The sequence below is a fragment of the Passer montanus genome, unplaced genomic scaffold, assembly GCF_014805655.1.
Source record: "Passer montanus isolate IOZ18808 unplaced genomic scaffold, ASM1480565v1 scaffold14, whole genome shotgun sequence".
Taxonomy (NCBI): domain Eukaryota; kingdom Metazoa; phylum Chordata; class Aves; order Passeriformes; family Passeridae; genus Passer; species Passer montanus.
The window spans coordinates 766,433-787,926 of NW_024360941.1; the positions used below are offsets into that span (position 1 = coordinate 766,433).

At 40.3% G+C, this 21,494-nt stretch overlaps 1 protein-coding gene across 5 annotated transcripts in view; it reads left to right on the forward strand.

Annotated features, from left to right (window-relative positions):
• FHIP1A (FHF complex subunit HOOK interacting protein 1A) overlaps positions 1 to 19,784 on the forward strand; it is a 79,140-nt gene extending 59,356 nt beyond the window's left edge. For 4 of the 5 annotated variants that reach the window (XM_039700233.1, XM_039700237.1, XM_039700236.1 and 1 more), the window contains 7 exons: positions 3,914 to 4,081; positions 6,243 to 6,322; positions 7,738 to 7,925; positions 8,415 to 9,455; positions 12,924 to 13,102; positions 13,601 to 13,739; positions 17,768 to 19,784. In XM_039700233.1, coding sequence (XP_039556167.1) covers positions 3,914 to 4,081; positions 6,243 to 6,322; positions 7,738 to 7,925; positions 8,415 to 9,455; positions 12,924 to 13,102; positions 13,601 to 13,739; positions 17,768 to 17,985 — 2,013 coding nt within the window. In that variant the 3' untranslated portion in view covers positions 17,986 to 19,784. Of the gene's footprint in view, positions 1 to 3,913; positions 4,082 to 6,242; positions 6,323 to 7,737; positions 7,926 to 8,414; positions 9,456 to 10,497; positions 10,595 to 12,923; positions 13,103 to 13,600; positions 13,740 to 17,767 lie in introns of those variants that run through there. The other variant, XM_039700238.1, reaches the window with a different exon arrangement.
• The last annotated feature ends 1,710 nt before the right edge of the window (positions 19,785 to 21,494 follow it).

The following is a 21,494-nucleotide window of genomic DNA, read 5'->3' on the forward strand; positions in this document are numbered from 1 at the left end:
CAGTCAAGTATCTGTCTGGCCATGAAGACTCTCAGCTAGTCTTTTTTGTTGCAGTTTACGTCTCAGAAAAAGATCTGTAACAGCTGGTTTTGTATAGAAAAACATATGGATGAGGCTTTTTAAAATGATATTTTTAGATAGACACTTTATATTTATATTGAAAAAAAAATCCAGCAACTTTAGCTGTTATGTTTGTGGGTAATTAGAATAAAAATGGTAGAGTAGTTCTGATTAATGCAATGGAAATTAATTTTTTTGTTTGTTTTCTATTTATTTTTAATCCTGTAGTTTTATTTTCAGAGCAGAGATATCCCTGGTTTCTGCCATTAACAGAAAGAATCTAATGCTAGGGATGCTACTGGTGGGTTTCTGGTTTTGCTGTTGAGCAAGTGGTGGATTTTATTATTGCTGAAATACCTTTATGAAAAAAGTAGTATCATAACATAGCTTGAAATTTAATAAAAATTTAATAAAAATTTATCAAAAACAAACTTGAAACTTAATTACTTAACAAGGGCTTTTTCTAGAAACCCATGTCTTCATTTTATTATTCTTCCTTTGTTACAGTATTTTTCTTGACATTTGAATTACCAAAGGTGAAGAATTTTCAAACTAAATATAAGATTTTTGTAAGTTTTGGCTTGCTATTTATCATCTTTTCAGAGATTTTAATTTCCGAGGGCTAGTAACTAAAAGCTTACTTGGGGAAATGATACTGTAATCAATGTTTAAAATGACAATTTTTGTAGAACTGCCTCAGCATTTGACTGTAGTGGACATCCTTGATATGGGTAGCGCCTGTTTAGTTCTCTGGGAAGGTTTGTTCCTTTGTTGTTTATCTGAGTACTGATTTGAATTTATTAGAAATGATTTCCCTTTTCCCCCAAATCTGTCTCACGAGACATTTGTTTAAGAAGAGACAGCCAGCAGGTAGACTGAATGAAGCTTAATAGCGTGGCTTTGGTTTCGTAGAAAACAGAGATCTTCAATAATAACTGCACAAATTGAACCAGTCTCACTTTCAACATTCCATGTTTTATGTATGATGCACTCTGTAGAGAAGGTGTGCAGAGTTAAAAGGATTTTTGCCAGGGCTGGGTTTAGCCTCATCTAACTGATTTCTCCAGCGTCCTTCTCTAGTTAATTGCAAAAAGAGTCCGCTCTCCAGAGGCTCAATCAGAGCAGACTAATGTATTCCATAGAGTAAAAGGAAAATAAGCCTCGTGGAGTTAAAATTGGCTTTCTTGAATACTTCTCTAGGTGGTTTGAATCTTCAGAAGTTGCACTCACCATCAGATATGCTAAAAGGGAGAAGCAAACACAGAATGCAAGATGGCAAAATAAGATACAGTAATTGTAAAAGTGCAGACATCTCCTTGCCAGGTTAATCCATCTTTTTCCTAAGCTGCATACCTTGCTTGCATTTAAGTGCCCAACAGCAATATTTTTGTTTGATTTGCCCTGGCAAGGAAACAGAAGGTTGGTCTCCTTGCTGGTTTGTAGGGACAAGTTGCACACAAATGTACACTGAGAGAACACAAGAACTTCTAGAACATGATAGCATAAAAATTGCTTGTGCAACTCTAATGTGCCTGCTTTGAGTGTGGCACAGTGACCCTGCAAAACAGACTATTTACTAGAGGAAATATGAAGCAGTGTTGAAGACCAGGCAGTGCATTTTCACTGAAAATTTACAAATATTCTGACAAATCCATGTACATCTTGATAAAACTCAGTCATCTTGTCTCCTTCTTGGAAAATGTTTAATCAGATTCACCAACTTTTTTCCCAAGGAAAAAAAAAATTAAGTGCAATGTGGTACCCTTCACAAAACCCCCTCTTTTAAAAAAAACAGCATTTAACAAGATCACAAGTAACTCCTTTATGAACTATTTGGGCTTCAGTAGTCGTTGGTTGGTTCTTCTAGCTCTGCTTAGTGGTATCAGTGAAGTTTTGGCTATTAAACATGATTTTATTTTTTGTCTAGTGCCCAAGATTTTAGGAGCACTGAACACGCTCTCAGAATGTAACATTTCTTTTCTAAGCTGCTCTCCAGCTGGCTTTCTTCTGCTGCTGCTCTTTGTTTCATTCATGATACTCACTTTGAAAAGCATGTGGGTTTTTCCCACCGATAGAAATTGTAGGATGAGTTGTCCAAAGAGTGTGGGTTTTAGAGAAAGGTCGCTGCCCTTGTGAATCTGCTGGCTTTTCATGCTTTCATGTACAGCTGCAGTATTTGATAAATATACATTCTGTCAGCAAACATTGGTGAAACTGACAGCCAAGAACGTGCTTCCTTTTCCCCATAAGGGATGAAGAAGTGACATGGAGACGTAAGGATGCATTACTTCTGTCTGGCTTTCCTTGGCAGAGAGTTTAAACTTGTCCATGAGCTGTATGGTGTCATAGTGATGTCACATGATGGATTTCTTGGGCTTTGCTTTTTACCACTCATTGCTATAAAAAAAGGCAAAAAAAAAAAAAAAAGGCAAGAGAAAACAACAGACACTAACTTTCACCAGAAGGCTATTCCTTTTTACACAACAATTCCTCAAACCTCTTCCAAGAAAAAAAAGGTTCTGATTGGAGCTAGGCTGCTTCTGTTTCCTGATGAAAAATTTGACTGTTGCTGCTTCACTGGTGCTTTGTTTCTAATGCCAAAATGAGCTAGTATCCCACTGTATTAATGATGGTGTAGCTGAGTGCTAGAATAAAGCCTCAGACTGAGAGTGATTCAATGACCTTAGCTTTAGAGCTTCTCTCTCCATAAGGTCTGCAGGCTGTGTACTCCATTCCTATGTTCTGTGTAACCACCCAGAAGCAGCTTGTGATCCTAAATGCTTTAAAGAGAATGTTTGCATCATGACATTACTGTGTACATGGCTAACATGCAGCATAATGGAACAGGGATTTTAATATTTACAGCATGTTACGTAAACGTTGCCCTTCTGAGTATTTTCTAAATCCTCTTAGGTCTTAAGTGACAGCTTTGATTTTTTTAATAAAATCAGTCTTTTCATTTATCCAGCTAAGTTTGATAAACAAAAGATGTTTAATACTTCCTTTCATATAGACAGATTCTTGTATTTAAGGGTTTATCTTTGTGCACTTAAGCTTATTAGATTCCTGGGTAACTATTTAAAAAATGCTGACTGTGCAAGAGCAGTACATGGTGCAGAGGTGGGCTTTGGAATTTTCTGTGCTTTGCCAGTGTGTTCTGTGAATAGATAATCTCCAAGGGATTGCAATAAGCAGAGCAGCGTGGGTTATGGTATGCAAATGTCACATGGATCATGAATTCTATTTTGATCTACTAATAGTCAGTAGTGACTACTGATTTTGGGTTGGGCTCTATGTGTGAATATATTTGTATACATACTCCTTTTAAAAATTGAGTGAAATGAGAAATTGTGCTGTGGTAAAATAAAAAGAAGGAAAATCATGACAAAATTCTGGATATCTATGGGAATTTTCTCTTTAAAGCTGCACGACCATGGCTTTGTACTGTGCTTTGATTCTGCTCTGGCATTTATTTTTTATTAAGTGGTAGATTCAGGCATTCACAACATCTGAAAATGCTTCTGAGGGACAACAGAAGTATGATGCAAAGGAGATGACATGCGCAGAAAGGTGTTGGGGATCTTCTAGCATGATTTGGTCCTTTGATTTTCACTATGTGTGAGATCTGGGGTGTCAGTATGGGGGAGGATGGTTTTCCTGGGGATGCAAGACAGGTAGGAAATATGTTCAGAATGCTTGTGAGGCCAGTTTAAGAGTGAAGACTCAGTGTTTTTGTGGCAGCGTAATGGATGGAGAGCTTTGCTGGATGTACCATTGCAGAGGATGGGTGGGTGGATATTTTGTGTGTGCAGTATGTTTGTGTTTGCAGTATTTGCATTACTTTTGCTTACAGGTGACTGTGGAGGAAGTGATGACTACGACTGCGTACCTGGATCTCTTCTTGCGCAGCGTTTCGGAGCCAGCCCTCCTCAAGATTTTCCTCCGCTTTATTTTGCTGCACCGACATGAGAATGTTCATATCCTGGATACACTTACCAGCAGAATCAACACACCATTCCGGGTAAGACAAGCAGAAAGGAAGTTCAGGAACTCAGCATGGATGTAGGTTCAATGTTTAAGGGGGAGATTTCATATATTACGGTTGGGTACTTGTTTAGCTAGGAGTTTTCTCCCCTCCACCCAATGATATGATATCTCCACCCTCTGAGTTTTGTGTGTGTGTTTTGACATTTAGCAACCACTATGCAAAGCTAATAAACCTGTGAGGTGGGTTCACATGTAGGAAATGGGATAGAGGTAATGAGAGCTTCTGAAAGTCTGAATCCTTTTGGAAGATAAAAGGTAAATTTGGAAGCATTTTTCTTCTGACCAGTGCTGGGTTACTGCTACCATAGATAGCTCTCCCTGGGACTCATAAATATACTTGTGGTGAGGAGCATTTCTGATCTTTGGAGCTTTGCCAAGCAGCAAGCATTTTCAAATGTCTGTCTGGGGAAACAATGGGAGCCCTCTAAGGAAATCTCCAAATGGATCCCAGTTGTTAACTGCGATCTCACTGATGTATTTCTCAGGAATCTATAGTCTGTATTTCTGTGACATGTTTACTTAACTATGATGTTGTCTGCTTTATTTGATTAAAAGAGCATGATTTCCTGTTCAAGTGATGAGGCTGCTGCTTCTTCTCTTTGCCTTCATTCCCTTGTGCAGTAGGGTTTATCTCAGGCTTGTGCTGAGCCCCTTCTCAGCATGGGCACAGTGCAGCACAGTGGCTGGAGGGCTGCCTGCTGGAGAGAGAGTAGTTACCTTTGCCAACAGTTGGATCTTCTGGATGAGAAAATGACTACTTGTTGCACTGGACTACTTGAGTGAGCCTAGCTTGACTGGCAGCCTTGGCTGACTCTTGGGTGATGCAGAGCTTCATGGCTGAAATTGGGAATACTGTTTTAGTGCAAGTGAATGCTAAGAATGTGCAGTAATGTTTTAGAGAAGCCAGAACACCAGCATATGCATTAAATTTGTGTATTAGGGACAGTAGGTTCATCTGAAAATTGTTTTGAAATGTAAGTGCATGCAAATATCAATATATATGCTGCTGTTAGTGCATCTCTATGATGGATTAACTCTGAAAACTGAAACAGTTCTGTCAACAAAAATGCAAATGCTGTTGTCTCTGCTGATCATTAATTACTATTCCATAGGCAAACGAGATGGGAATTGTAAAGAATTCTGCAGCCCTGAGCAGCTCAGGATCTCAGCCAAAGTGGTTCTGTGATGCTAAAGGAGTTTTCTGCAGTATAGCTCAGCCAAGTGCAAACATAGCACAAAAGCTGTGTACATTACTATTGATGAAAATACTAATTAATAATTCACAGAGTTAAATTTATTTAGAGACAGGTGCCTGAAAGGACTTGTAGAAATACTATCCTCTTTGTTTCTTGAATGTATTTTAAACCTTATGTTTTTACACAGTACAAAAATAGACTTGGATTTAGTTATTCAGAAGATTCCAGATTTGCAAAGACTAATGATTACTGTTTCCCTGTAAACTTAAATTTCTTAAATATGGGATAATTTGAGGCAGCAGCAGGTGTATTTGAAGTTTCATGTCATGAAGAAAAGTTATACTAGACTCCTCGTAAATTTCATAGGAGAAAAATAGGAAATCTGCTTTCCTCTTACATCCCTTCCAGTGAAAACACACCTTTTGTGCAAGAATCTGACTTCTTCCAAAGGCTTGTTGTGAAGCTCTTCAACCATTCAGCTTCTTAATGTGCAGAAAACTAATAATTCCTTATACCTAAAGCAACAGAAACCTGAAGTGATTTATAACTTTTCTTTCAGAAAAGACCTTTAATTGGTTCAACTTCTGTGTTAGAGGTAAAAACTAAAACACTCTATTGGAAGTTACAGCATTCAGTTCATGCTAAGTCAACTTAAATTAATACATTTGAATAATATTTAAGATCGATTTTTTTAGTAGCTTATTTGAAGGAAAATTCTGTTTAGGATTGTATTTTGTTAAAATGTAACATATTACATGTATAGCCCTAGACAACTTGAAAAAAAAAATCTCATGGGGCGCTGACTAAATGAAATATCATTCTGAGAGTGTCTTATAAATCATGATGTTCTGGCAGAACCATATTGTAATGTAGTATGCAAGGAAGATTGGAAAGATACAATTTCCAGATCAAAAGCTGACAATGTTTATCATTTTCCAGCTCTGTGTGGTCTCCTTGGCGCTGTTCAGAACGCTCATTGGCTTGCATTGTGAAGATGTGATGTTACAGCTAGTTTTAAGGTAAAGCCCAAACTCTTTTTCCCATTCTTCATGCTAACTCTGGGACGTATGGTCTCTCTCTGTGGATGCAGAGCTGGGTGGGAGTTCTCCAAGAGAGCAGAAATCCAAGTAACTACGGAGATAACAATATTTATAGTCCTAACAAAAGTCTACCAGACCTGATGAGGTTTGATTTACGTCCTGAGATCTCCAGAGCAAGAGATTTTTCTTGTGATTTATTTCTATAAAAGTGAGAGAAGCTAAGAATATATTTATCACCTCCGAAGTCCTTATTCCCTGCTTCTAAATGCATAATTCTTCCCTCCTGCATGTTTTCTCTAGTGTATTATGCACTGCGATACAGACCTATATACTGTTTGCAGCTCCTACCCTTCATGTTTCCAACTCTTTTCATTCCTCACTCAATGAGAATACTTCCATGTTCCTGCACTATTCTAGGTAGATTAAGTAATGTACTAAATGCAGTGATAATTTTTGGTTTTTATTTGTGATTCTATACATTACTTCAAAATACTTATAATTTGGGTATGTTTATTAGATGAGAACTGGTTATTTATTTGGAAATATTGGTCTATCTGACTTGGGCTTTTAGAATTGCCGATCACATGAATTTTCCAGATACTGTCTGTCCCCTCACACATCGGCATTAAGGTGAAATTCCCATTAGATCTGGCAGTGGTGCCTGGAAATACTGCTAGGACCTCTGTAAACACAAGTACATCACCAGTCCAGCATTAGAGTGCTGTGGTTGATCTTTTTGTTTATTTAGGAAATCCTTTAGAATTTCTTTGTATTTTAAATGGCAGATCGTTGGTGCAGTTATCACTGAGGCTCTTACAAAAGTGCTTTCAAAAAGTGAAAACCAAAGTGCTCTAAAGAAGTTCAACATGAGACTGCTTTCTCTGTTCCTTAGCTTCCTCTAGTTTCTTCCTCCTCTGCCTAAGAGCTCAGTCTTGATGCATTGCAGTAAAATGCTTGGATGACCCTTCCCTCCTTTTCTTTCTGACTGCTCACCTGGCAAACTGCCTCTCTGGATTTCCCAGAAAACAAATAAATTGAGGATTCTGAGACAGAATGCATTCATAGCCAGACCAAACCATTCTGCTGGCCTTTGACATCTGCCCATCCCACACTTCCTCCATACTTTCTTACAACAGGTTTGCTCTGACCTGCAAAGGATTCCCTATTCTGATGCCACTGTCTCCTATCTCTGCTCATCTTGACAGCTCCTTATCAAACCAAGCATCACAATATAAAGAGTCATGGTTTCATGCTCTTCAGAGGTTTAGAAAATTGATCCATGTAAACATTAATATTGCTGTTTTTTGAGAAGGCAGAAGGTGGGAAGGGAATTCTCTGTGTTGTTGCTCTCTCTAACATGAAAGGATAAGTGATGCTGGGTGCTGCTGTTTCAGGTATCTGATCCCGTGCAACCACATGATGCTGAGCCAGCGGCGGGCTGTGAAAGAGAGAGACTGCTACTCTGTATCTGCTGCAAAACTGCTGGCCCTGACACCTCTCTGCTGCTCCACCGGAATCACTTTGACACTTGAAAGCCAAGGAAAAGACTATATTCTCTGGACAAAACCAGCACTAACTAAAGGTAATTGGTGCTCAGGGGAAGACAAAATCATTGATTGTGTTTGATCTGGTAGCACCTTATGGGAGGAATTGTGGAGGAATAGAAGGGGAAGGAAATGCAGTGGGAAACAATAAACTGGGCAAGCCTGGAGTAGAAAGTTTGTTTAATTCCTTCCTTATGTCCAGGTCTATCAAAACCTTGTTTTAACAGCTATCCAGCTTCAATATGTATTCATGACAATAGTGTACTGATGCATGGAAGCAACTCTGGCTGCTTCAGAATGGTTGCTGCATTAAGGTTTGAATGCAGGCTCATAGAAATCTTGAGTTACAGCTCTATCTTTGTGATAGAAAAAAGTTGTGTTTATGTGAGCAAATCTCAGTTGTTGTGCTTTGGTCTTCCTGCCTTGTTGGATTGTTAGGGTTAAAGACTCTCCCTGCAACATCTTAGTGGATACCTTGCTGGAGAAAATTTGAGGTACTACTCTTGATATATCTTCTTTACTTCCAGATCCTGATAGACACTCTTCTGAATCTGCTTGCATTGTGGAATATGGAAGGGCTGTGGACATCAGCTACTTGCAGTACCTGGGGGAAGCTCAAGAAGCCATCATCCAGTGCATGAAAGATTGTAAGGTTTGGTCTGCCTTGTATGATGGAGTAAATCCCGATCCAGACACCTTTATCCAGACGCTTGCAGAGGAGAACAGTACGGATGTGGAGCACCCCATGTTTCGGCTCCAGCAAAGGACACCTAGCACGTGTAGCTCTGCTCGAGCAACTCCATTCAGTGAGAAGATGCAGCTGGAGCTAGAATGGGATGATAGCTATGACACAGGGATTTCTCCTGGTTCTAATGTGAGCTCGCCACAACCGTATGATGATTTGGGAAGCACAGAAATGCAGCCACCTGCAGAGCCACCAAAACACATTCAGGAAATGAAAAAAAATGCCATTATGCTCGTCAAAGGCTCTTACATAGAGGAGTCAGACTTTCAGGATGATATTATGGTTTACAGGTTATGTGCCCAGAAGGATACTCAAGATGATGACAGCTCCAAGGAGAAAGCTTTAAATGTAGCCAGAGAACACAAGGTGCAGAGCCAGACTGTAGTCAATGGGTCTCTTGCAAAGACCCAGTTGGAAATGGACTTGGATGAGCACAGTAAGAGAAATTCAAGCTCAACTAAAGGTGTAATGAGAGAACAAATAAACCAGAAAATGACTGAGATTGATCCACAGCCAGACTTAGAGTTAAAGATTTCTTCTCAGGAGGCAGATTGTAACTTAAGTGTAAAACTGCTGAGCACAGATGGTGAGGATTTCATTGCACAGTATGACAGAATTATTAAGGAACTGGTTCCAAACAGTGCAAGCATGGAGGAGCAGAAGTTGGATGCTCCTGATCCTGTCTCTCCAGCAGAAGAAGAGGAGGACTTTGAGAATTTCTCAGCAGATACCCCTTCTGCAGAGAGCGTATCACCTCCCTTTGGACCAAAGGAGGATGTCTCACCCAAGCACTCTCCAAGGAGCCAGAGTGCTCCATTTACAGGTGGAATGTCCTGTTAATTACATACATAACAAATATAAGAAGGCATGGTGATTAAAGGGGGCCCAATGAGATCACACTGTGGCACACAATGCAAGCATAGAGCAAGGAAGAGTCCTGGCACTAAACAAGGGTATAGCCTAAATAGCTGAAACCACTCCAAGGAGAGTGAGAGATCCAATGGGAAAATACAACAGAGTCATCTGAGAGTGTGGTGAAAGCAAATAGTAGTGTTTCAGGTTTTTTCTAGGTTATTGTTTAGAACATTGAGCAGGGGTTATGTTGTTTGTATGTGAGAACTCTGTCACACCAGTGGAGGCTTTTTCAGTTGAAAGGTGTTGAGAGTAGCTGTTTTAATTTACAGACCCCAAGTAAGTAATTTTTCTGCCAGCTTTCATCTCTGATGGGATGGATGCAACATCGCAGTGCCATTTTTCCTCTCTCTGCTATTCCACATTGTAGCAGAAGGTGTCAGCACTGGTGCCATGTCTGTACGTGCCTGTCATCCTGCTCTGCCCTGACATCCTGTTCTCCAGTGTCAGGTCTGCCCTCGCTGTTGGCATGCTTTTCTGTCTAGTGCCAGGCAGCAATTTAAGATTGCTCTCTGCTGACTGTCCAAGCTATTCAGGAATGGCATTACTGCTGGAGGTCAAAGTGGGCTTTTGATCTGTATTTTTGCAGCTCCTTGCACTGCAGGCTCCTGGTCTTTAATTAGGTCTCCTAGATACCAGAGTAATGCAAATAATAAAAAATAATCATGTACTAGGTTTCCTCACCCAACAAAAAACCTCTATAAGATGGCTTCTCATTCATTTGGAGGGGGAAAATGTATGTTCATTGAAAAGCAGTCCTTTCTAGTCAGCTGTGGCCAGAATGCTTGTCACTGTTTCTTAATAGAAAAATCCAGTCTGTTTTTCCACTAATTTGCTATTTTTGCTGTGGTGGCAATTTCCTTGTACTAGAAGTGAATTGTATCCAGATATTTGTTTCATATTATCTGCTGTCAAATGTAGCTCAAAAATGTTCTCTCTGTCTCTCATTCTAGTCCCTCTCTTCATTTGTTCATTTTCAAAAACCCACTCCTCACCCAAACCCACGAAAACCTCAGAACTGAGGAAAATGAAGATATAAAGCTAAGCACAGTAAGCCTAGATGTTTGCTACCCATCTACAGTGTGTTTTACTCTTAGACTCCTTACCTGGCTTTAATGAAGATCTTAGTGATTGCATGTAAGGAGGTACTCACAACACCACCTTGGAAATGTTAAAATTGCAGGGCCTTTCAAAGATAGCAGCCGGGTCTAATGGAAGGTGTTCCTGCCCAGGACAGGGAGCTTGGAACTAGATAGTCTTTGAGGTCCCTTCCAACCCAAACCATTCTATGATTCTGTATCTAATTTGGGATGCTGTATTATGTTTGTAGATGTGTTTGATAAAGTTTTTAGGTTGCTTTTACTGTTTTGGGATGGCATTAAGGGATGAGGCCTCTCTCTGACAGAAGTTTTCCACAGCCTGTAAGTATCAGCAATGCAAAAATGCTCTCCTCAGGCCTATGGATCTGTGAAGAAAATTCCTTCTCAATGTCTCGTATCCACATTAAGCATTAAATACTCTTATCCCTATTTTCACTTGTGGTGTTCAGGAACAGGAATTTGTATTTTCCTCCCTCTCCATATATCAGTGCTTGACTTCATGGCCACGAAAGGAGTAATTTTTTGACTTCTCATCCAGTTACCCTGTTTCTTACAAGGCTCCTAAACTCTGCTTACATCCTCTGGTTGTCATTTCAATAAATTCTTGGGAGTGAAAGTCATGCTATCACTTTTTAAAAAAATAAAAAAGTATTTTGTAACCTCCCTTACAGCTTCAGCTTTACCTACTCAGCTTTGAAGTGTTACCTAGAGAAGAGAAACAGTGACACATCTCAGCTCCTTCTGCCATCCTTTTTGATACAGTAGAGCTCCCCTCAGGAGCTCTGTGAAAATGGCACCGTGAACTGGATAGGTTATGTTGGGACAGAAGAAACTGTATCTCAGCAAAAATGTTTGGGGCTGCTTCACTGGGTGTCCGGGCTGTGATGGCTGTGGTGGTGGCTGAAAGGCAGCAGCCTCCTGAAGCCTCGTCAACACTGGCCCTCCCACCTTTCCTCTTGTGGGCAGAGCTGTGCCAGCATTAGCCCTGAGAGATGAGTCTGGAAGGAGTGCTGGCTTTGTGCTCACAGTTGCTGCAAGGCACGACAGATTCCAGCCTTTAGTGGAGCTCTGTTAAGGAATGGCAGCAGGGGCACTCCTCGTCTGATCCTTCCTGTTGCTCTGGGCCAGAAGTGCCTTAGCCTCTGCTGCAGTTTCTGGCAGGCACATTGAACAGGGCTGTGCCTGTGCCCAGCCAGCTCAAATGGCAGCCATGTGCAAGCTGAGTGAAGCTGGAATGGTGTTGGATTATGGCCACCTGCTTCATCCTAGAAATGCCCATGGCATATATCTTTTGCCAGGTTTGAGGGTGGGGTATTCAAAGATAACATGCTAATCATCCAGGGATTCTTCTGCATGGTTTTCCTAGCTCTTATGCAACTGGAATAGTGTGGTGGGACTGTGGGTGGGACAAAGGACAGTACTTGTGAGTAGGTCCCTTGTACTGGCTGCCTCAAGCATCTCCCTAGCTATGTGGTCCAACAGGGTGGTATTTGGGTGAAGTTATTCTCAGCATTGCAAAGGTCTCTTAAGCTTGAGCACGAAGGGTTTATGTACTTCATGGTAAATGCTTCTGTAGTTCAGTGGCTGTCCTTCAGCAAGAATACACAAACTAAAGCTATTATTTATTGGTGACATTTCTATAATAACGCCTATGTCTACCAGCAATTATGCTTATAAATCTGTTTAATGTCTTCCCTGCTTTGTGTGACTGTTTAGTGTACTGAAGATGCCTTTTCTTGTGGTGGGAACTATCACAGCTTGATTTTTATGTTTAGAATAGCATTTTCAGTCTTTTTTTTTTTAGAACACCAGTTTTTTGATAGAGCAAGAAAGCTAGCAATAATTCATTTTGCTGAGTCCGTACATAGAAATAAGGCACAGGAAGGGTCAAAAGAGCAGATTCTATTTGCATTAAAACTAGTAGTACCCTTCCAGTTTATTCAAGGGGAATAGAATGGTAGACTGTAATGTCCTAGGTTAAATCCTTATTGGCACATGCAAGTGGAATACTTATGCATGTTAAATATGCCATTAATGTAAACTGGTTGGCTAGGTAGCAAATGTGCTGCTAACCACAAAAGCTTTCAACACCTCTGTTATGTCTGCGTTCTGTGTTCAGCTACAGTTTGGGTTTTCTCCCTGCTGTCTTTAATTACTGTGTGGGAGGGCTAATTTGGTTGGTTATAATGGTCAAAATTCCCTTTAAATGCCTTTTTCCTGGATCTTGGGGATTTTCTTCTGTGGAAACAAAACATTGATTCCTTCTTTTTTTCTTGCAGGACCATTCATCAGTGTAGTGTTGTCGAAGCTGGAGAACATGCTGGAGAATTCCTTGCATGTAAATTTGCTGCTTATTGGGATTATTACTCAGCTGGCAAGTTATCCACAGCCGCTTCTTCGCTCCTTTCTGCTCAACACCAACATGGTGTTTCAGCCCAGCGTGCGCTCACTCTATCAGGTACTTACCACAGGTGTTAGCCATGCCTACTGGAGCAGTGTCTTTAGTGTCTCCTTAAGCCTTACATTAGCTCCTTTCACTTTCACATGGAGCTTTCCTACCTGTCTGAGAGCTTCTTATTTCATTTCCATGTTTTAATTACATTTGTGCAAAGAACTGGAAACTCTGTATGACCATAGCTTTTGTCGGAATTCTATTTTAATGCAGGTGGAGAAAGCCTGAATATTCAGTCTGTGGCTGCACTGGGAGCAAAGGAGAAGTCCTTAAGCCTTACATTAGCTCCTTTCACTTTCACATGGAGCTTTCCTACCTGTCTGAGAGCTTCTTATTTCATTTCCATGTTTTAATTACATTTGTGCAAAGAACTGGAAACTCTGTATGACCATAGCTTTTGTCGGAATTCTATTTTTAATGCAGGTAGAGAAAGCCTGAATATTCAGTCTGTGACTGGACTGGGAGCAAAGGAGAAAGAAGTAATTGTTACTGTTGTTTTGGCAGGTGCTGGCATCTGTGAAAAATAAGATTGAACATTTTGCTTCCGTTGAAAAAGACTTCCCAGGTCTTCTCCTGGAGGCCCAACAGTACCTGCTTTTTCGTGTGGACATGTCTGATGCTGCAGAAGAATTGCTCACCAAAGGTAAATGATAAGCACGCTCAGAGGAGGGCTGGTGGAATGACTTACCAGTTACCCCTGTCCTTTTCTCCAGATGATTAAAAGCTGTCGTGTGTTGTGAATGTCATTAGCCAGCTGTATCCTTCTGACTTCAAAGTGATGATGCTCAGTAGACCACAGTGTATGGGTCTATGTGGATATTCTTTGCTATTTACAAGTTTTTATTTGGCATATAAAACGTCGGTTTAAAGAAGTAACAAAATCAGTTCTTGGCTTGCTGTCAATAAACAAACTCACTTTCAAAGCATGAGGTGAGGTGGCATATGTGCATGGCTTCATTTTATTTTTAGCCTGACCTTCAGCTAGGTCATTGGTTTTCTTTTTGATAAATGTTAGAGAGGACAGAAGTCCAGGATGAACTGGTTTCTGCAACTGTTGAATAATGCTTGGTGTCATGGTTTGGGCTACCACTGAAGGAGATAAGACACTGAAAGTTTTCTGGCTAGTATCTTTCTTGTACGACAAGCAAAGCAAAACAAACAGAAAAAACCCAAAAGGTGTTTGTCTATGAGCAGTGGAGAGTTAGACAGGTATCACCCCACCAAGCCAGCTTTGCAGGGGACTCTGTAAACATCTGCTGCCTCTCAAGCACAGTGCACACTGCACCTGTCTTTACTGTTACCTGTACTTATTTTTACCACTGTGGGGCAAGCTAGTAAAAATAAACAAAATGAAGTCTTAGCTGCCAAATAAGAACCTTCCAGACACAGGCAGGCAATGGGTAGAACTGAAGCCCTGCCCTGAGGACATGCTTGTTCTCAGCTTGCTGCTGAGTGGGCAATGTTGGATGCAAGCTTCTCTTAAAAGCCAACTTGCCACACGATGGGAAGATGTCAAATTTGATGAGTCATGAAGAGCTGACTGCAAGAGGGTTCAAGAGAGGCTGCATTTACAGGTGTGTGCTTACTCATCTTTGGGAGTCATTAATAATCACCCACTCTGCCCACACTTCTGTGAAGATGTTGGTGCTTTTCTTGCTTTTCTTGCATTTTCTTGCATCCAGAGGTGTGGAAATCAGGATTGTTTATGTGCCATTTTAATTGTGTTTTCTTTTTTCAAGACTCTGAAGAATAATCTACCTAGTTTGTAGTCAGCATAGTATGTGTTTCTGATGTTTGCAGTACATCTAGTCTGTAAAATTATGATCTTGCTAAGGCTGCTTCCCATAGAGTTGGTCTGCTGTAAAAAAGCTGTGTACTGCACATGTCAGCAGCATTTTAGGCTCTGCATTTTGGTGCCATAGAATAGAAAGCCTAATAGTTCGATGGCCTTGTAGGCAGCATGTGGGAGATGAGAATAGAAGGCAATATTCAGAGTCCTTTTTTTCCTCAGGTGCTAGCAATAAGAACTTTCACATAATGCATTCCCAATGACATTTATTTATACTTCCTGTTTTACGTCAGTTTTCTTCTGTGAGCTTCAGAATTTGCCAGGTTGACTCATACTGGTCATTATTTAGGAATTGGAAACAAGGCTGCTTAGTCACCCTGTTAGTACACTTTCTTCTGTATAGTGGCAACTTCTGCAAAGAACAAATAACTGGAGAGTAAGTAAATGTCAGGATAACTGCAGACTTGGTTCCCTACAGGACTAATGATGCAAGTCATCAAACTGTAGTCTGGGAGGAGAGTTGGTTCAGTAGCCCATCAACCAGTAGTTCATTATATTGATTAAAAAATGCAAGGTAGGAACAGCTGCAATAATTGTAAATGAAAAACAAAAAACACCAAACCAAAACCAAACGACAGATTGGGAACTCCCCATGAACTCTGCATTAGCTTGAACACCACCTCTGTCTGTCAGACATATTGGTTGCTCTCTGAGGGATTTTTCCTCTGAAAATAAGTGGTGAATAAACCCTGTGTTCTCTGCAGGTCTGAGCATAGCCAGCCTCCTTCAGAATTCACATATGAAAACCTGAAGCCAGAGGTAGTGAAGAAGACAAATGTAAAACCAAAACATTATAGAGAATTTTCTCTCACTTCACAGTGTTGGTCTCTGAAGGTTTTTGAACAGAAGTGGTACAATTTGTTCTTTTTTGCTTGCAGTAGTGTGTGGTTTCTTCCACAGCAGCTTGGGCTCTGGTTACACATCTAGAGCTGTCACGATGTAGTTCCATGTGCAAGCTGCTCCTCTTTCAGTGTGTTGGTAACAATTTTCAGAGTACTCATTTGCTCAGTTTTCAATTGTATGACTCAGATTGCATCCCGACCCTAGAGAGAAGTGAACAATCCTTATCAAAGAAAAAAACCCCAAATCTCTAGTTCCTAGATCAGCTTTCTGTGCCTTTCTGTTTTTTCAGGGTTTTTTCTAAACAAGCAGTTGAATCTAAACAAAAAATATTTTTAGAGATGTATCAGTTTTTATTCTTTTTAAAAGGAAGAGTATAAAGAAAAGCAAAGCTTTGACAGTGTAGTAGCATTTTGGTTATATTGCCTAAACTATTAAAAAAAACTTAAAATATTAATTATGAAATGTTTTGACATTAGAAAATCTGAGAAAAAATCTTCAGGGGAAGCTTAAAACTTTATCTTTTCATTGTAATCTATAATTTAAGTTGTTTTTCCTCCCACAGTCAGATTTTCCCACAGCATAGAAATTCCTGTACTCTGTCTCTAGTAGGTAGAAATTTGTAGAATAACAACATGAATGATTGAGAAGTCTGGAGTTGGAAAGGTGTTTTAAACTCAAGAAAAGTACGAGTCTGTTAAATGATTGAGATGAATTTTTTTTTTTCACGTGTTTGGAAGAGTAGAGTAATTCCACAGTGCCTTGGGTGAAGTACAGGCAAGGAGCAAAAGTGCAGAGCTGTTGAACAGAGGATTGCTGTGCAGCATTGAGTGAGGCCTTCATTTACAGCTCCCCCTGCTCGCTCCTTGGGGGGTTTCAGAGCAAGGCTGGCATCACTTGAGACTGTTACTTTAACATCAACTGTGTGCAATGTAAGGGAAACCCCTTCTGAGGGCAGCAATGCAGTTTGGGGCTTGTCTTCAGTATGTGAATTAACATAACAGCCCTTTTATTTCTTTTTAATGATTTACTCATACATCTCAGAACATCCCACTTGTAAGTTAGACAGGACTTCATCTGTCTCCGCTGTTGGCCTCAATGATACCTTGTAGCAGTGAGTTCTATCTTGTAGCAGTGAGTTCTACAGGTTAATTTTTATTCGTAGAGTATTTATTTCCATCAGCATTAGATTTTGTCACCTTTTTAGTTTCACTAAATTAATTATCATCTAATTAAAGGGCAGTTCTGCTTCAGGTTGAAACAAGGAGCAATTGATTGAAATTTAAGTGCTGCTGTCACTGTAATTCCATGCATTCTGATACTTGAGCTCTGATCCTCTGAACTCTGGCAGCAGAGATCATATAGCAGAACACACAGTGGCTTTCACTTGCTCTCTTTTTAATGGTTAGTTGCTTTACAGGGAAGTAAGTGTAGTTAGTGGGGCCTATAGCTGCAGAAAAATCCAATCCTAAATTTTTTTTCCCCCTTGCTTTCTAACCTGCTTCAGACTCATATGGTGATGTGATAGCTCAGCCTCAAACCCATTGACATAGTGATTCACAGGGAGAGGACAATAAAAATCAAAACAACAGTTTCATCTGGGGGAGGGATAGAGCATAGTATTGTTGAAATGGAGACAACCATGCTGGCTCTAGACAGGTGGATATTATCTGCTGTTTCAGAAGGTAAATCCATATTACTCTTTCCCTTGACTCATCTTCTGCCTACATATTTCTCTCATCAGAGATATAACTGAATGATATATAACCTGGAGAAAGATAGGTAATAAAAAATGCAACAGAACTAGGCCACACAGAACTTTAAAATGCTGGATTAGTGGAGTATCTCCCTGTATGATGTGGGTACTGCAAATTACAGCTCTGGACACAATCCTTATAAACTGGGTTTGGACACTGTACAAGTACTCTGGGTGCTTAATACAGAGTCTTTTTTCTTTCCTCTGCCTCTCCTCCTGTCTTTAGGTGATGTCCATCACAGCAGCAACCCAGGGAAAGGAAGGAATCTTCCCGAAGCTTACCCTGCTGTACTGCAGCCTTTCCTGGGACAGAAAGGAAAGAAAGGCCTGGCTCATCCCAGCCTTCCTGCACACGTGAGGAACGCCATACTTGCAGCTGCCCTTTTCCCAGAGTTCCTGAAGGAGCTGGCAGCTCTAGCCCAAGAACATTCCATTTTATGTTAAAAAATACTGGGGGATTTTGAAGATTATTATTATTGGGTTTTTAAAATGTGTTTTGGAAGAGCTTTTGGAGTTTAAACAGATTTTTAATGCAAAGCTGCTTTCAAAAGAAGTTGTACTTCAATATTTCCTGAAAATACTTGATTTGGAGGGGAAAGAAGGAGGCAAAATATTATTCCAGTTAGGCCTTACAATTTCCCTCTGTGCTACATAAGTTATTTGAGATTTCTGATACTGTTCTTACTGCAGCTTCCTTCTTCATCCCTTCCTCGTTACACAGCCATCCCTCTTTAGTGTCACTAATTCTTGCTGAATTTCTGCAATAGACACATGTTGGCTGGCTAAGAGACACAAACACGTTAGCTTTTTCTGTTCCAGAAATACTCTTCTGGATAACTTGTTAGGAGACAAGTTTGCTTGAAAAAGCATTGCCCCATGGGAAAAGTTCACAGTATAAAAAGACATGCAAAATCTGCACAAAACCCTGAAGGGGTTATGTGAAGGGCTGTGTTTCTTGATGTCATTGTCCTCTTTGCCTCTTCCCTTGCTTCACCCTGAAGCCGGGTTCTTACTGATCCACATCCAAAACCCCCATTTTAACTACTGGCTCAGGTTTTCTGAATTCAAGTGATCTTATGTGTAGTAAAGCCACGAGTAGCTGGAAGCAGGTGCTGGGCCCTACACATACCATATTGCCTTATGTTGCAGACAGATCTGCAGCTATCAGCTGTTGGGCTTTGAAGTCCAGTGAAGTGTGTAAGTGGATGTGGATTGCAGACTGCCAGGAATTTTCCTTGTGGTTCCTCGGCATTCCTTGATAACTCTTGCATTGCTACCTAAGCCCGCGAGCATGCCTTATTTAGTAAGATTTGCACAAAGTACAAAACAAAATGTTTCTATGCAAGCTGTTTTTAGTGTCTAGTTTATTTGTATGCTTGTTTTAATAAGCTAAAGAAAGATACTCAGTATCTTTCTATAGTGTTAAATGGACAGCAGGCTGTTTTTGTCTTTTTTGTCTCTTTTTTATTAAATGAAAAAGGTTTGCTTGCTCATGAAAGGTGTACTGTTTTATTGTTAATTTCTTTGGGTTAAGGGAAAGTTAAATACTGTTTGTTTACTTTTAATTTAGGTGTTGACTTTCACTAATATTGCATTTCTGGGATGGTGAGGGGAGGACCAGGCTATTCACCAGCTGCAGAAAAGGAAGGAGTAATGGGGAAAGCTGTCTGCTGGTGACTAACTGCTTGAGAAAATTCTCTTCTGTGAGTAATGGGCTTCATTAGAAGAACCCAAATGTGATGAATTGGTGCATCACCACTGCATTTTGTCTTATCTTAGCTGCATAATTGTGCTTCCAGAGTTGTAGTTGGCTACATAAAGAGGGCTTAGTTCAAGAAAGCCATAAACCCTTTTGCCCAGGGTACAAACTAACAATGACTCCAAAAAATGTAAAGAAACAGAAATCAGAAATAACACCTGCATACGTCAGTTCTTCTGCTCATTGTAATTCCATAATGTGGAATTACAGTTAATCACATTCTGATTTTGAAACACATTTTCTCACAGATTTCAAGGAAGAAACCAGTTTAAAAACAAAAACCAAAGACATTCCAGAACAGTGTAATTAATTGCACATCAAATTCCTCTGGAATGTGCAGTGTAGTTTAAGCTCCTAAATCCTTTAGATAGCTCTGAAAAGTTCTTCCTTTAATCTACAAGGTATAGATTAAAGTGTCTGCATTCATTGTGCCAGCCCACTTCAGGCTGTTCCAAGGGAAAAAAAAAATACCAATGTCTACCTTCAACAAAATCACCTCCAGAACTTCTCTGGGTCCATCTTTTCCTGTTTGCTGCACAGTCTTCACTTCCATGATGGCTGGGGATCCTGTTGCTTCCTAGCTGACTCTCTCTGGTTTGGTTTCATTTATGATTTGTTTAGTTTTTCAGATGCCACTGCATCACCATTCTGTAAATCACCTACTGACTTCCACGTGCCCCTCTTTCACCTCACCACCTTTCTTGGAAGTGAAGCCAAAGCTGTGGGGTTTTTCCTTAGGTATTAGTTATCCAGGTTGAAGAGAGCTCTTTCTTTTTCAGTTCTCCCCACCCCTGCATTGTAATGTAAATGGATAATGAGATAGATTGATTTCTTTTTAAAATTTTTTTTCAACTTGTCCTAGGGCACTGTGGGTTCTTTCCTTATTCCCTCATTTCTGCTGCCTTCCATGCTGTGCTCACAGGCCTGGCCTGAGGGAGTTCAGTGTGTGTGTTGGAAGTGTTTTAGCATTATGGTTGTAGGGTCAGTGCTTGCTCTGCTTCTCACCTTTTCTGCAAAAACTGCATGTGAGCAAAAGGAAAGTTTGATCAGCTGACTTTTAGTGGTTCAGAAACAATTGCTAAAATGCAGAAGCAAACTAATCCCTTTTTTTTTTGAGGACTTTTTTTAAAAAGGAATTAGAAAGATTATTTCACTTTTTTAAAAATAAAGAACTCTGCAGGCCATTGCTCAAGGCAGTAAATTACTACCTGAACACTCCCTTCCTTTGTTTGTACTCTAAACTAAAAATCCTTATTTGCTGGGTAGAAGGGATTCCTTCTGAGATTGTTAATTTTAACTGGTGTTTTCAGGAAATGGACAAAATCACTGCAGTTTCATCACAGCAGGTCTGTTAAGCTGCATGAGGATTTTAAAATGTGGACTGCTCATAAATGCACCTGTAAATTAGAGGAGAGGATTTTCCTCATAAGTTTTAGTAGAGCTTATGTTCTACATACAGTAGGATAAAGTCAGCCTTTGAAATCTGGAGTTGTGTGGAAGGCTTCTTGCTGAAAGGTCAGAGCTGTGTTTGTGCACAGTGTCCCCTCACCAATGGGAAATGTCTGACAGCTCCCCAAAAGGAAGAGATGGATGAGTGCAGTGACCCTGGCTTAGAATGTAAAAATGCAGATCATACGTGTACCTTTGCATTGCTTTGTTTCTGAGTGGGATCAGACTTGCAGCTGTGTCTCAGATGTAATAGCAGTATAATGTCTGGCAGCCAGCACAAAAAACTGTTGGTGGGAATTGCCTCTTCCTGCCTTCAAAATGCAGAACCTGTGATTTAGCTTGAAAATGTTGATCTTTTGAGATGAATCACATCTGTGTGCATAAGCTCTTCAGCCAAATGCTTCTCTAATAAGCTTCTTCCCTCCAGTTAGATAATGTGTTATCCTGTCTCTCACCAATGATACATCCTTTCCCAAAAAAACCTGTGCTTGTGGTCCAAGCTGTAGTCCTGCCTGTAAGTCCCTGGAGGACAACAGCATTATACTGCTCTTTCCAAGAACAAGGAAGTGCTTTATGATCTGGTTTTCCCCACATTTAGGTGGGTGTGTGACTAGAGCAGTCCTTCTTTGGTACATTGGCTCAGCATCTGTTCCAAATGAAGTGCCTTGGCACATCTATTCCAAAGACTGCAGGTGGTGGCTCAGTGATAGCGAAGTGAATTTCCAGTCTCCTACTAGATGCTTCA